This window comes from Grammomys surdaster, unplaced genomic scaffold, assembly GCF_004785775.1.
Source record: "Grammomys surdaster isolate TR1022 unplaced genomic scaffold, NIH_TR_1.0 214, whole genome shotgun sequence".
Taxonomy (NCBI): Eukaryota; Metazoa; Chordata; class Mammalia; order Rodentia; family Muridae; genus Grammomys; species Grammomys surdaster.
The window spans coordinates 2,120,929-2,136,494 of record NW_021604659.1 but is presented as its reverse complement, the minus strand read 5'-3'; the positions used below and the strand labels follow the sequence as shown (position 1 = coordinate 2,136,494).

The 15,566-nt window shown below is 44.7% G+C and overlaps 1 protein-coding gene across 1 annotated transcript in view; it reads right to left on the bottom strand.

Moving 5' to 3' along the window:
• Positions 1-15,566, bottom strand: part of Adam12 (ADAM metallopeptidase domain 12) — a 277,083-nt gene that overhangs the window by 106,007 nt on the left and 155,510 nt on the right. The window contains exon 4 of the mRNA XM_028772568.1: positions 10,130-10,208. Coding sequence (XP_028628401.1) covers positions 10,130-10,208 — 79 coding nt within the window. The remainder of the gene's footprint in view (positions 1-10,129; positions 10,209-15,566) is intronic.

Sequence of the window (15,566 nt, the reverse complement as noted above, 5' to 3'; positions counted from 1 at the left end):
AGAGAGAGAGAGAGAGAGAGAGAGAGAGAGAGAGAGAGAGAGAGAGAATATGAATGAGTGTGTTTGCAAGTGTGGTGTGTTTGCTTGCACACAAGCCAGTCCAAATTTTATCAAGCCAGGCTTTTTGTCTCTCATACAGAACATCAATCCCCAACAAGAGCACACACCTCAAGCAAAGGGAATGGTGACTTTGCAGCCTGTGTGTTAACAGAGCCATCTGCCCCATGCTTAGCCCTGAGTATGTGTGTGTCCACGATGCAACTGTAGAGAAGACAGTGGGCACATCCATCCTCCCAGGGCTGTCACTGCTCCCCAGCTCTAACAAGAACCATGTCTGGTGACAGACTGCTCAGGCCTAACTTTGGGGGCCACAAGAGTTACTTGGCTGTGCTGGAATCTGGATGAATGGACGAGAAAATTACACTCCTGTTCACTGTGATCTCCTGAGAGGTCAAGAAGCCTATCTGTCATTGTGATGCCACCGAGATCGACCTGGGCTCCACGTCTTGAGCTGAGACCTGTGAGAGTCTTAGTGTTTAATCTGTAAAATGGAATGTATTTTAATCTATTGGGGTTTTAGAGATCTAAGAAACAGCATGGAGAAGTAATCTGTAAGATGTAAGCCATTTTCACAAATACTAAAACAAGCATGTGCTTAAGTCAGCTACACTGTACAGATTTTCCTAGCTACTGCTCTCCCATGCTGACTTCTTGTACAGCATGTTGTTACGGGATAAGGAAATAAAGGAGGGCAAGAGAAACTGACCTGCTAGAGGGAAAGGAGCACTCTTGACTTGCACACCTTCATTCATTTCTAAGGTCCAGTTCCAGATCTTCTTTAGTGGTGAGGGGTTTTGTAGAGATGCCAGGAGGGAAGGGGACATGGAGTGGGCAGAGTTACCAGACCTTCAGGCCCAGCTGCTTTTGATGGAGACTCCCAAGGCTGGAGAGACCAGTTCCTGAAGCGCTCATGTACCCACTCCAGCTGCAGCCCAGTCTCTTGTCTAGCCACAAGATTCAGAGACTCTCAGGGCACAGCAGAGCCAAGGGCTGTTGCAAGTAACTCTCACCATGGTAGTGGGCTAACCTACCCAAAGGCCTGACTGTGTGCAGGCCTTGTGTCTGTTACTTCACTTCTGCATTGTATATCTGGTGTAGCACTCCAGTCAAGCTGGTATTTGGAACCAGTTAGAGTGGCACTGTGGCTGCTGTCCTTAGGCCTATAGCTACCACACCTGAAGTGAAGGCCCACCTCCAAGAATTCCTACAAATGCTGGTACCTTTAGAGTAAGAACGACACCACAGCCTGTAAATGGCCTCGGAAACTCCCTTGGTTTTCCACAGTGGTCCTTCTAGGTATGTTCAGGCACCCTGCCTTCTCTCCATCTTTGTACACCCGGTCTTTATAGCAGAGACTGTCTATTCAATCTTCAGCTCACCTAGGCCAGACACTTGTCTGGTCTTACCATAGCCTCTCCCATGCCCTCAGATCCCCAGCATACCCATGACACACCTTAAAGGGACATTCCAGAGGCCTTCAAACATTCTTCTATCACGACTTTGTTCCAAATCACTCTGAGCTTAGTCACATTTGCATACCTCCCTCCCCCTCCTCCCTGCCCCCCCCCCCATACGGGGAAAACTGTAGCAGTGTTCTGGAATGCCCTCTTTTTCCTGACTCTGGGTGAATGCCTCCTCCAGCTTTAAAATTTTGACTCACATGGTCTTTCCTCCATGCAGCCTTCTCTGACACCTTCGAAAAAGATCAGGCCCTTGTGGCCTTTCTTTCAGTACACTTAGCACAGATGTGGTCGCTGGAACCACACCAGTCCCAAGAGGAGAGAAAAAGAGTTCTCTCCATAGGTCCCCTCACCTATATTTAACCCTGTTGTATTCTCAGTGGTGGGTACAGTGCGAGGCCCAAGCAGTTGTCCAGTCAACATGTGAGGAACAGACAGATACATTTTTACCAAACACTACAGACACTGAGAGAGCTGGCCGGCTACTCCAGTCTCCCCAGGGCTTCTGTGGGGATGTGATTAGCCCACATAGGCATGCCTATGGTCACCCACAGGCCATATTAGGAGTGACAGCATAGAAGATAATTATTTCTTAGATGTAGCCACCAAAGGACAAACTCACATACTTTATCTTGGAAAGGAGACATAAGAGATTGATTCCAGAGTTAAACTCAGCCACTGCTCTGAGTCAAGCAGCTTGCCCTAATTGTTGTTATATTAAAAACAACAAAAACACTCCGGCCAAGTGGTTCTCACTCCACAAGTAACTTTAAATTCAGGCTGACCCATTGAGGGATGATTATAAGGGGCAAGGAGAGGAGTCAGCGAATTCCCTTTGTTTTCCAGTCTGAGTCAACAAGAATCAAACTCCCAAGGCTGCATCTCACTCCTCACCAGAAACAAGGCCTAGCTGCCGCGCCCTGACTCTGTTCAGGGAGACAGCTCTTTGGCTTTGTATCTTTGCCATAGCATGGTTGATGCTTTAGCTGCCATGACCAGAAGGCCAGCATTTGAGGAGACCTCTCCCCCATGTGTTAGAACACTTGGTTACTACCTGGTGATGCTGGTTTAGAAGGCTGTAGAAGCTTTAGGAGGCAGGGCCTAGTTAGCAGAAGTGAGTCACTAGGGCCTGGGCCTTAAAGCTATGTCCCCACTTCTGCAGGATCTTTCCCTCTGCTTCCTGTTCTGCGAAGATATAGAGACATGAAGGGCTTCAGCCAAGCGCTCCTATCACAGTCCTGGTACTTGTGTCTGTGAATCATGGTGGACTGTGTCTGCAAACCGTGAGACAAACAAATCCATCCATCCTTCCTTCCTTCCTTCCTTCCTTCCTTCCTTCCTTCCTTCCTTCCTTCCTCCTTCCTTCCTCCTTCCTTCCTTCCTTCCTTCCTTCCTTCCTTCCTTCCTTCCTCCTTCCTTCCTTCCTTCCTTCCTTCCTTCCTTCCTTCCTTCCTTCCTTCCTTCGAGATCTGTGATCATGATACTGAGAAATGTAATGAGGACCTAGGCAAGGGGACCGATGGGTGAAAAGAGGACATGGCCATTTTCTAATTAGGAATGTGACTGTGCTGTTGCTCCTGAGTCCTGAGAGGGGTGGGAAGTCCACTTTTAGTTGCTTCTTAGTTTCTTCACCTACTTAAGATCCAGCCAGCTGAAGATTAAACCACAGCATCAGTTTCTGAAAAGACCTTCTCTCTGTCTAGTATATCTTAGAGGGACACTGGTCTGGGTAGAAGTGAAGCTTCTAATAATTTCTATACCTTCATCCCTTTCCAGCCTATGGACTCATCCTGGGAAAGGACTCCTTTATCCAAACACCCCCAGGTAGAGTGAGAAGGAAGGGAGCAAGGCCCTGGCCCTATAAACACATCAATAAAAATGCAGAGAAGCATGGAGCTTACAGAGGTGATGACTATTAAAATTCTGGAACCTTCCATCCCAGCTCTTTTCTAGGAGGTCTGGATTTGGAGCTTTTAGCTTTGTTTGTGATCCAAGTCCAAACCTGAACTATCAACTCTTGGACCCTCTAGTACATGGTCCCAAATTTGTCCATTTTTCTTATCCTTACTTATTCTTCCTTCCTAGTGTGTATATGTGTGTGTGTGTTGAGGACAAGCAAGGGAGATGGAAACAGAACATAAAGCTATAATTGCAGATGTGTACCTTACATGCATGGTAGAAGAGCATCCTTCATCATTGTGAAGTTGGAAGAGTGGCCTTTCTAGGCTCTTCCTTTGCTGTTTCTCTTTGGGATAACAGTATATATAATGGAAATAGTTTGGGGAGTTATGTTTAAAATGTATTTTAAATAAGATAGCCAGACAAATATATGGAGGATAGAGTTAGCCAGCCCAGTGTAAACTTAAGTACCATGCTTATACATGAGGTCAACCCTCAGGTCCTACCTCCAATCTTTTCCTGTTGTCCACAAATATTCAATGGTCCACTGACTCCTCCTCTGCCTGCTGCCCCATTCAGATCCAACACAGACAAACTTGGGGCTGTTGCTCTCTCTGCCCCTTCCTTCTAAGAAGTAACTGCTCCTAGGAGTATTGTGGAAGACCCATTGTCCATTTGTGACCATATGGAGAGGAAAGCCCTATTGGCAGAATGTTCCTCACCAGGTATCATTTGGCACCTGTATTATCTGTCCCTTTGGTCATCACATAGCAGTTTCTACCGGGATTCTCTCCATCAACTGCAACTTCCAACCCAGAGCATGTCTTGTCTTCGATCTACCGAGACTTCTCACTTGATCCCCTGGTGCCTTTGGATGGCACAAACCCAAACCATCTTCCATGACTCCTAAACTTTCAATGTCCAAGTCCACAACTCCTTACTATTATTAAAGGATTCACAGAACTTCCACTGGACTTTTCTTATCTGTGAAAACATATCAAATATCCGTCCCTCACTGAACTGGCCTCTCAAAGTGATTTGTACATATTTTATTATAGCAAATATTTTGTAGTAAATACACTTTTATTTTACTTCATTGTAGTAAATATATCCAATGTATTTTTATCTGTGTTTTTATTTTTAAATACTTCAACTCTTTGGTCAGATTTGTAGCGGTAAAGCTGGTAAATGAAACTCACTAGAATGCCTTAGTCTAATTCTGCTGGTTAAACTAATAGAGCAACCAGTAGTGCTTATGTGCTAATGAATGTATTTTATTCAACATTATTCCACCCCCACTGAAGAGGTGAATGGGAGGATAGACAGCTTGTGGATAGAGACACTGTATCGATTGGGTGAATCAGTTCTTGAAAACTGCTATCCACAGGAGGCCATGTAAGGTTCTATGGAACCAGAGAGGGTTTTTTTTTTCTGGAGAATTTTCTCTTGGGGAGAAATTGTGATAGGTAAGGGTTATGGTGGTTTGGAGGGTTGCTTTTAAATTATTGAACTAAGGAGTAAAACAAAGCTTTACATCCCTAATTTTAATGGATACTTTAGATTTTTAAGAAATCCTATAGTTAGGAGTTGGGCTGAAGTGTCAACTGCAGGTGAACCTGTAGATTTAAAAGTCACAGTCCTTCTCAGTTACAGTTTTAAAAAATCTATTTTGAGAATTCCCTGTTAGTATAAGCAGTTGCACAGCTTTTCCAATAGCCATTTATTTATTTATTTATTTATTTATTTATTTATTTATTTATTTATTTATTTGTGTGCCTACATGAGTGTGTGTACACATGTATCTAAACATGCGTGCGGAAGCCAGAGGTCAACCTGAGGGAATGTTCTCTCTTCCTTCTGTATGGCTTCTATAGATCAAAATAAAGTCATTGGGCTTGGCCACAAAGATTCAACCCAAGCTGTCCCACAGGTGCTCACTACCGATTTGACTTGTTTCTTTCTCATTACATAATGACCTCTTGGTCACCAATATGTCTTTCTCTCCCTACCTCTCTGCCCCTCTGGCTACTTCACTAGCTTGTCTGATGTCAGTACAACTGCTTTATTTATTTATTTTTAAATTCAGATCTATCTACCAATTCTTTTGATTTCTTTCCATATGGGTCTTAACAAGTCTACTCAACCTATTTACATACAATGAGATGCATATGTTATATTATTTTTATCTTATTCCTTCGTGTTTTATATTTACTCTCTTTCTTTTCCCATCCTTTCCTTTTTTCCTGCCCTGTACTGGGTTGAAACAGGATTTCCATTGATAGCCTGTTATTTGGAAGAATACACTGGTTTTCTGTTCTTTAGATGTTTATTCTGAAAATGTTCAGGTGCCTCATATTTTACTTATCAAAGTTAATCAGCATGCCTATAATTTTAGTACAAGACAAACTCTTAAACCATTTCAAGTCTGTTTCTCCGTCTTGTTTGAGAACACTCAAACATAGTCCCTCCTAACTGTTATTTTAAATAGATTTATTTGGTGCAATTGTTTTGCTTGCTATTGCCTCTGGCCTCTTACCCTGGCATTTAGTTTCCTTCTTGCTGAACTGTCCTGTGCAGGGCATTCTTGCCTGGATAGCCATTGTTAGGCTCTGGGAATGGTAAGTTCTTGAATTGTTGAATAGGTGTGGCTGTGCACTCTTGGCTTTGTAAAGTCATTTCAACACAGAGTTGAGGGTGCCAGTTACTGTCCCTCTCCCTGTAGTTTTTAAAATTATTCTACTTATTTACATTACAATGTTGCCTCCTTCCACTTCCCCCTTCCAGAGTTCTTTACCCCACTCCTTCCCTTCACCTCTGAAAGGGTGCTCCCCCACTGGGGGGGGGGGCATTTCTTTTCCCTGGGGCATCAAAGTCTGGACCCACCAGATTAGGCACATCCTTCCCACTGAGGGCAAACAAGGCAGTCCTCTGCTACATATGTGTGGGGTGAGGTGGCACAGGCCAGCCCGTGTATGCTCTTTGGTTGGTGGCTTAGTCTCTGGAGCTTCCAGAGGTCCGGGTTAGTTGACAATGCTGGTCTTCCTATGGGGTTGCCATCCCCTTTAGTTCTTTCAATCTTCCCCTAACTCTTCTATAGGAGTCTCAGACCTCAGTTGGCTGGATCTGTATCTGTCTCAGTCAGCTGCTGGTAGAGTCTCATTCCCTGTAGCTTTAATCCATAATTGCTGATGAGATTTATTATATCCTCATTTGTTACAAATTGCTTTGACTCAGGCAGTTTTAAGACATTTTCTTTGACATCCTGCAGGTCCTCTGTAAATCACCCAAGAGTATTTCTGATCTTTATCCCAGGATTGGTGGGTTTTTGTCAAGGTTCATATCTTCCTTCAATCTTGGAACACCACTGTCACAAGCTATTTGATTACTGCTTCTTTCCTACACTGAGTATTGGATTTTTGTGGAATTTCCAGTAGATCTATCTTATTCTTCAATTTTTTCCCCTCTGGCTTTTCTCCTATCTCTCTTCTGGGGAGGACTTGTTTTCTCTCTTCTTTTGCCCATGGGAGCTCCTTCACTGTGCCTTTGTTCATTGTCTGGCTTGTGATTTTTGCCTTAGGGTTCATCCTTAAAATTTTATTACCCTCTTTTCTTTTTGCATGGTCATCTCATACACTGGGGCTGTAGAAAATTCTCTAGGAAACACTCTAATCCTGGCTCCAGCCTGGGCTCAAGCAGACTTCCCTGGCTTGGGAGTAGCTTTGAGGTCAATATCTGACTGGGAATACCAGCCTGATGGTGATAATACTGATGATGATACTCAGACTCTGGATACAGGCCAACGCATCCCCAGTGCACATAATGCATATAACACATGTGAAAGGCTGCACGGGGTCCATGTTTTTCCTTCTTTATTCTTTCCTTCCTTCCTTCCTTCCTTCCTTCCTTCCTTCCTTCCTTCCTTTGTTCCATGTATGTGTATGTGTGTAATCTTTCAATTCATGATACCTGGTGGACAATTCTTTCTTACATTCTGTAGGGCTGGGAGAGTTCTTCACAAAAAGTTTCCCTGGGAAGCCAACCTTTGTGAGATTCTAACTGCAGATCTTCAGTTCCTTCTTCTCTGCTCTAGCATCTGGCCTTTATACTCATTCTCAGTCATATTCATTCATTCTCTCTCTTCCCCTCCCAGATCTGGGTCCTGAGAAGCCTTTTGGGATTCCATGGCCCAAACTTAGTAGCCAAAGCTCTGGGTATCCCTGCTCCCACATATCATTTTGTTAATTTTAGAGAGGGTCTCACTATAGCCTAGGCTAATCTGGAATTCACTATATAGCCTAGGCTGGCCTTGGGTTCGCTGTTATTCTCTTGTATGTGTCCTAAGTGCGTGGATTACAGGTGTGAGTCACTACACTTAGCTGATATCTCTTGGATGGCTTTTCCTGATTCACTTTTAAGCTTGTAATTTTCACAAAATCTTGTAGATATTTATATTTTGTTTTGGATCTCTGTCTTCTTAGGGCTGGGAGAGCTGGGGCAGCTCATCCTACCACGTTTCCAGATCAGGAAGTGTCCACTCCTAAGTGCCAAGTCCCAAAGATGGTCTAAGGAGAGTGCTGGAGGCCTGACACAGAGAACGGAGGGGGTCCCAAGAGGGAGGGCGACTCCACTGGCTCGATTTTTAAAAACAAATGCGCATGCACATAGTTCTTTATAGCAAGGAGCCTCTTCTTCCCTCACAGGGCATTGATTTTATCCTCTGCTTTTGGAATCTCATGGAATTTACATATAGGGCTGTGTGTACACACAGATGCATAGTGTGTGCCAAAGAGCACACAAATGAATGTGGCCCAAAGTTACATATAAAAGCGCAAACAATCTCAGAGATGCCTTAGTGGGTAAAGGCACTCTCTGCCAAGCCTGATCATGTAAAAGTTCTGTCTCTGGGACCCAAACCATAGAAGAATAGAACTGATTACCACAAACTGTCCCCTGACTACAACATGGACACACACACATATGCACATACTCTAAATATTTTTAAAGTGCAAATAGTAGAAAAGTTGGTCAGGAGGTGATTAATATATTGTAGTAACTCAACAGAAAGTATATTGTACACTCCTTTAAGGTAGGTTCAACAAAATCACTTTCCCTCTACATTTCTTTAAAATACTGCAAAGTTTAACACAGCAAAACTTAGCTGTGGCAGGATTGCTTGCTAAGCCACCTCTAACTCTGGCCAAGCTTTGTGGCAGGTGAAATGGAAATGTAGGGCTCTTTGGAAAGTACGTTGGATGGCATTTTTGCTGGGGCAAACTCATGAAAGTGGACATAGTTGTGAAAGGTTAACACAGACTAGTGAAGGAACGTTTCACTGAAAAAGATGCAGGAGAGAGAATGTTCTGCTAAGGCAAGCACACGAAGGGACATGTAATGAAGGATTCTTGCTAACAACACATATGTATTGGCCCACCTTGCATTGTGTAGTTGAACTGCATTTGTGGGGACTCCATAGAGAGAAACCTTCTGATGGTATGCTGCAGTTTCTTGCTGCTTCCATGGACTCAGGCTGATTGGATGCATGTGCTAAGGCACGGCACGTGGAGGACAAGTGATGTTTGGAGGGTACAAATAGGACTCCACAGAGTGACAGAGACAGAGCTTGGTTTGCTGGTACAGCTAGCAGTACAATGCTTGTGGGTCCCGAGTCTTCACTGATCTTTGCTTCCCTGAGAGAGGCACAGCCAAGAACTTCTGCTGCTGTTCCTGCTGGTTCCTTCTTCTGACTCGAGCCTAGGCTGAGGCCTGGCTGTCTCTGCCAGGTCATGTCACCACTGTTGCTAACTCAACTCTACTGAACTGGACTGCTGGTGTATCCATGAAGTGTTTGTGGGTGGATCGAGCTGCTGCCGCCTGCTAACCTGTGAAGTGAACTGCCAACTTCCAGACAACATGGAAGGGAGTTGCTCCAAAGAACCTTTCTAAATAGTCCACTTCTCCCTGTATCCTTTCTTTTCTTCTACCTCTGGTGGGTGGTGGGCTACAAGGGAGTTTAAAGTGTTTAAGAATCATTATTAAAAGTAAGGTTTGAAAAAAATTAAAGTTACAGGCAGGACTGCTTGTTAAGCTACCTCTAACTCTGGTCAAGCTTTCTGGTAAATAACAGCAACCTCCTCCTCCTCCTCCTCCTCCTCCTCTTCCTCCTCCTCTTCCTCATCTTCCTCCCCTTCCTCCTCCTCCTCTTCCTCCTCCTCCTCTTCCTCCTCCTCCTTTCTCTTCTCCACCTTGTCTTCCTCCCCCTTCTCCTCCTCTTCTAACCCCCCCTCCTCCTTCTCTTCCTATTTTACATTTAGGCAGGGACTCACTATGTAGCTCTGGTTATATAGACCAGGTTGGTCTTGAACTCATGGAGATCCCCAAAGTGCTGAGGTTAAAAGTCAATGTCACCATGTCTGGCACATCACCTTTCTTTAAAAGCTGCTTTTGTTGTTGTTTTGGGGAAGGGTCTCATTTTGTAGCACAGGCTGTCCTAAAATTCACTTTATAGCCTACACTAGCCTCTAACCTCGGTGATCCTCCTGTCTCAGCTTCCAGGGAGTTGGAATGTAAGGTGTAAGCCTGGTTTCTTCAGGGATTTTTGGGGCCTAGATTAAGAATCTGGGAATGTTCTTAGCTCAGAACAAAACAGCTACAAAAGTGTCAGCACAGATACCATGTACAGAGTTCTGTTGGCCAAAACATGCAGGAATTACCGTGTAATTTCGAGTGAGGGAGACATCAGTACCATCTTGCAGATAATGGGTCTCTGTGAAGCCATTGGCAATGAGTCCCCTGTGGAAACAGAAATGACATAAAAAGGTGAGTGTGACATGCATGGACAGACTGTCATGAGTCTCTCAAGGGTGGGAATGAGATATTCCAGGGAGGCTCACAAAGGGCTTCACTTATTCAGGTTTCGAGGGAGAATTTAGAGGGCAGCCCAGTAGGAGACAGTCTACAACAGATGTTTTGAGAAGTTGTCCATATGGTCCCTGTGTGGTCCCTTTCATTTTTCTGATTCCATCCTTCTCAGGTGCAAAGTTTAGCATTCACCATGTACCTGGATGGATACACGGCCCCCAACACCATACCCCCATGATACATCATACCCCCTCACCATATGCCATCACCATCAGACCCCATTGAGGTTTGGTTTGTTGCTATGTATTGTAATGCTAAATACTGTCCTCCAAGGTCTGGTTGCCCTCAGGGATGAGAAAATCCTTATGTATACCAAGTAATGCTATGTGACTTTGCTCCTTAATTTAAAACTATTGGTTGAATAAAGATGCAGACAGCTTATAGCTGAGCAGAAGAGAGGTAGATGGGGCTTCAGTTCCCAGGCTTGGTATATGAGGAGGACCATCATTAGAGAAGAGAGGAAAAGAAGGTGGAGGGAGGAGAAGACACTGTGTAGTAACAGATTAAAAGAAATAACTATGAGGGTTGGCCAGTCAGAGTAAAAGCAGCCTACATGGAACATGGCAAGTCATATCTCAGGGTTATTGGCAGGGAGGTAGACATAATGGCATAGAGGACAGATCTGCTCAGTTCTTGTGCTGTAAAGGTTTATTATAAATTTAAAAGTTTGTGCCTTTTATCTGGGAACTAAATGATCAAAGACAGGGTAGAAACCCCTGATTGACTTTAAATATTTTCCACAATAACACCCCAGCACAATATATACCATACCCCTTACCCCAAATCTCATACTTTATTATGACTGTACAGACTGATTTCCAAGTTGGGAAAACATATCCCCAGATGTCACATTGCTCCACAAACTGGAATCAGTGCTGAAGCCACTGGCTGGGAAAACAGCTTTGGATCCAAAGGTATTTTCTTCACAGGTGAGAGTTCCAGCTATCCATACTGAGATCTCACAGGAGAGGGTAAAACAATAACTAAATGTTATAAGTAATGCAGGTGTGAAAAAATATGACTTGGACATATTCAAATGTGAATTTCCAAGATAAGATAAATTCAGGAAAGCCCCTTGTGTCCCCAACTATGACAGTCACCAGGTCTTCAGTGAGGCCACAGCATAGGAAAGTTAGGTTTTAAATGATTTCGCAGCCTGAGATTAAAAGCATGGTTTTTATCCTGCTCGATGCAATGTAGGAAAGATGCCCTATATACCTATTATGTGCTGGTTTTAGCTGCTAGGCCGCAAATATAATTACACCAGCCTCTCTCTTGAGGATGCCACAGCCTGGTATGGTGACAGAGGGAATTGTATCAGAGCAGGGGAGCTGTGTTCTTGGATGAACCACTGTGCATTAGATAGCATATTAAGAAAGCATTGCAGAAGGAGCTGGACACCACTGTGCTGTAACAGACAGAGGAGGATGCTGAAGTTTATCAGAGTGTGTAGGAGTGGCAGCATCCCAGCCTGATGATGGCCATGACAGGCTACCTCGAGATCTAGGACTAGGAAGCCAGCAAGGACAAGAAAGCATCCTAACAAAATCTGATCTTATCTGTCAGTGTAGTAGAGTCCAGAGTGGTTTCAAATTCTGTGTCCCTAGAGGGCAGTGGAGGGGATGGTGCTGTTGCTCTTCACCCCACCAGTTCTCCTGGGTGGGGTACTGGGACTACTGGGAAGAAGCTTTTCCTCATGTTCTCAAGCTCGCAGAGCTACCTCCATAGCCAGCCTCCACTTGGAGAGAATGCTAGAAGCAGACAAACCTGCTATCTTTCAGTGATGAAGGAAAGAAGAAAGATGGTCCATTTGCTTGTGTGCTGTAGCATCTCTTCCCTCCAATAAACTTCTCTTTGGCTTGAGCTGGTTCCACCTGAGCTTGCAGCCAGCATCCTGGCAAGTACCTCAATTCAGGGAGGTGGGAATGCTGGGTATATAATAGAGAAGACTTTCTTCTCAAACTCAGATTGCCTTGGTGTTCTTCTAGCCAAGTTCACAACAATATCCCTGTTCAGAGCAATATTGCAGTTTTACATGGGTTTCAATACATTCAAGAAACATGCATGGCTATTTTATGTCCGGTAGGTTGTGGCAGTGGGTGGGTCTGAGATGTGATATACTTCTTCAGGAGTGTTTCAGGACAGTGCAGCAAAATACAAAATACAGACAGTTGACAACTGCACATGGATTCTCCTGAGCTCTCAAGAGTTTGCTCACCTCCAGAGTTTTAAAAAAATACAGTTGAATGGATTTCCCTGGTGGCAGGGGGGTCTCAGAACAAGAGCCCATCCCCCAAGTTCTCATCTCTTCATACATGCACAGGCCTCCTGGGCAGGCCCATTCCCAGGGGCACAGCAGCCTTGCTGGTATGTCTACTGCAGAGCAAAGAACAGGGAGCAAGCCAGCTGGGCAGATGGGGTGGAGGTTCTCCACCCCGGAGACGCATTTGCAGGTTTTAATTGTCTTCAAAACATCTTTGGAGTCAGAGAGGATACAGTCACATACATACTGGGGTTCCAGAGAGTTCTGACATACCACTGCCTGCTTCTTCAGGTCCTGGGGTGGGTGGCCTAGACAGGCAAGTTCTGCCACTCATGTTACCCTGCTTTTTACCTTGAGTAATTCTCCTCTGAGTCACACTTCCTCTAGCCAACTGTGGTCCCTGGATGATTCTAGAATATTCAACCAAGGGCTTTGCCATTTGCAATATCCTGCATCTGGAATGTTCTTTGCATGTTTTGTCAAGTGGCTGACTTCTTTGGATCTTCCTTCTCTCAGTTACTGTAAATAATGTCTCCCCAGGGGCCCCCTTCTCTGATGTGGACTCTGAAGCAGCCCCTTCACCATCACCCACTGCAGAGCCCTTTGGTTTCCTGTACAGCATTCCAATTTGGCTTATTTGATCTGTTTACACTCTGCCTCCCTTTGCTCTGGAGAATGTAAGCCATAGGGGCCGCTCACTCACCATTTTGTTCCCAGTGGTGCAGACCGCCCACACAGCCTTCCTCCCAAGCTTGGAAAATTCTGCTGAGCACTTCCTTTTAAAAATTTTGAGATTATGATTTAATTATAACATTTCTCCTTTCTCTGTCTTCCCAACAAACCTTTCCATATACATTCTTTCCCTGCCCCACTGCTGCTGCTTCCTTCCAATTCATAGTCTTTTTTACACTAATTGCTATTGCATGTACATAGATATATGTGCATTTACATATATATTCCTATATATAACCTGTTCATTCCATATGATGTTACTTATATGTTTGTTTCCAGGGCTGATTGTTTGGCACTGGACAACTGTGCTCTTCCCTGGGGAAGGCCACCTCTCCTGCTGCCAGCTTTCCTTAGTCACCTACAGGTCTTTGTATAGGGTTGAGGCTTTTTTCCTCCCTCCCTCCCTCCACTTTGGCATGTTCACTGGTGTTTCGTCTGTTCAGCTCACGGTGAGCAGTGCTGGTGATACTCTGTGGGTGTAGTTTCTGACATTCCTAGGAGACACAATCTCACAGAAAACTCTACCATCCTTTCTAGATCTTATAGTCTTCCCTCCCCATCTTCCACAAGTTCTAAGCCTTAGGTCTGGGAGAGTTTTATAGATGTATCCACTGGACTTGGGCTCCTCCACACTGCATATTGATTGATTGGTTGTGGTTTGCTGTAGCAGTCTCCTTCCATGTGTTGAATACTTCCTATGAGCTAGGCATCTGCTTGGCCTATAACATCTCATTTAACCTCTACAGTAGCTAGCTATAGGGGTCTGTGCTCTGATTTTTGTTCATTTATTTGTTTTCTGTCTCTTGAGAGAGGGAGGTCCAGCCTGGCTTTGAGCTCCAGATCCTGGCTCGGCCTCTGAGAGTACAGGCTCCGGTCAGTAAAGTCAGCTCTAGCTCTAGACACTGTTCTTCATCTAAATTTAAAGGAAAACCCAGAGATACAAGGAAGGTCAGGTGACCTAGGTATAAAGTCTCACCACAATTGGTACTTAAAAAAAGGATTATTTATTTTTATTTTATGTGTATGAGTGGTTTTCCTGCATGCACATCTATGTACTACATGCATGCCTGGTGACTACAGATGTCAGAAGATGTCATCAAATCCCCTGAAGGTGGAGCAATGGATGGCTGTAAGACAACATGTGAGTGCTTAGAATGGAACCCTGGTCTTCTGCAAGAACAAATGCTCTTAACTCTGAGCCCTTGTTCCAGCCCACACTTTGCGCTTTTGTGCCTTGTGGAGCCATCAGTCCTTCCAAGCTGGTCAGGTGATGTCTGCTGAGCACGTGTTGCAGATACCATGTGAAACAGTGGAGAAATGTGTAGAGCAGAATAAGGGCTAAGTAAATGCACAAATGCAAGAGTCAATCCGAGGGCAGCACAGTGGCTCTGTCCATTGACAGGACTCCCTGTCTCCCCTGGGTGGCTCATTGTCTACCTCTCTCTCCAGTGCATTTGATGACACCAAGCAGGTGCTAGATCAGAGTGCTCTAAGATGCATGTCTACTATAAAAGTGGCTGGAAGTCAAAGGCCCCTGGAGGAAAAATGAAGAGGGGCAGATGGACGATGGGTGTATTGGAAATATGACAGCAACCATCTTGTACTTCTACTCAAAGAGAAAATCAAATTAGATGGCTCTCCATCAGCAAATGGCAGAAGAAGGCAGATGCATGATTTCACAAGAACATTCCTTTCCTCTGCGTATTAGATTAGCTGACCTAACAAGGCATTCTCTTCCTCTTGACACTAGACAATGAGAGGCATCTCAACTGTGCCAGGAGCTGATGTTGCTGGTTTCCATTCGCTTTGGTGTTATTAGCAATACCTAAATAACTTGCATTTAGCCAATAATTACTGTGCTGGACCATGGAGGGAAAGCAGAGCTTGAGCTTCTGTACCTGGGGAGGATAGATTCAGAGGGCCACAGCTGTATGAGACACACCTAGACCTCTGCCTAGGGTTGGAACTGCTTCCAAGCCTGCAGCTAGCCTAGGAGGTGGTACCCAGAAGGATACGGAAAGGTGATGGGAAGGAACCAGTTACCTCTGAACAAATGTAGAGAAGCACAGACACTGAAAATGTTCCAGCTGGGAGTGGCCACACCCTGAAAGGCACAGAATATTGGGACAGCAGGCTGGGGTTCTGGGCTTGGTGAATGTGATAGTACATGCAACTCCTACACAGATGGTGTGTGTGTGTGTGTGTGTGTGTGTGTGTGTGTGTGTGTGTGTGTG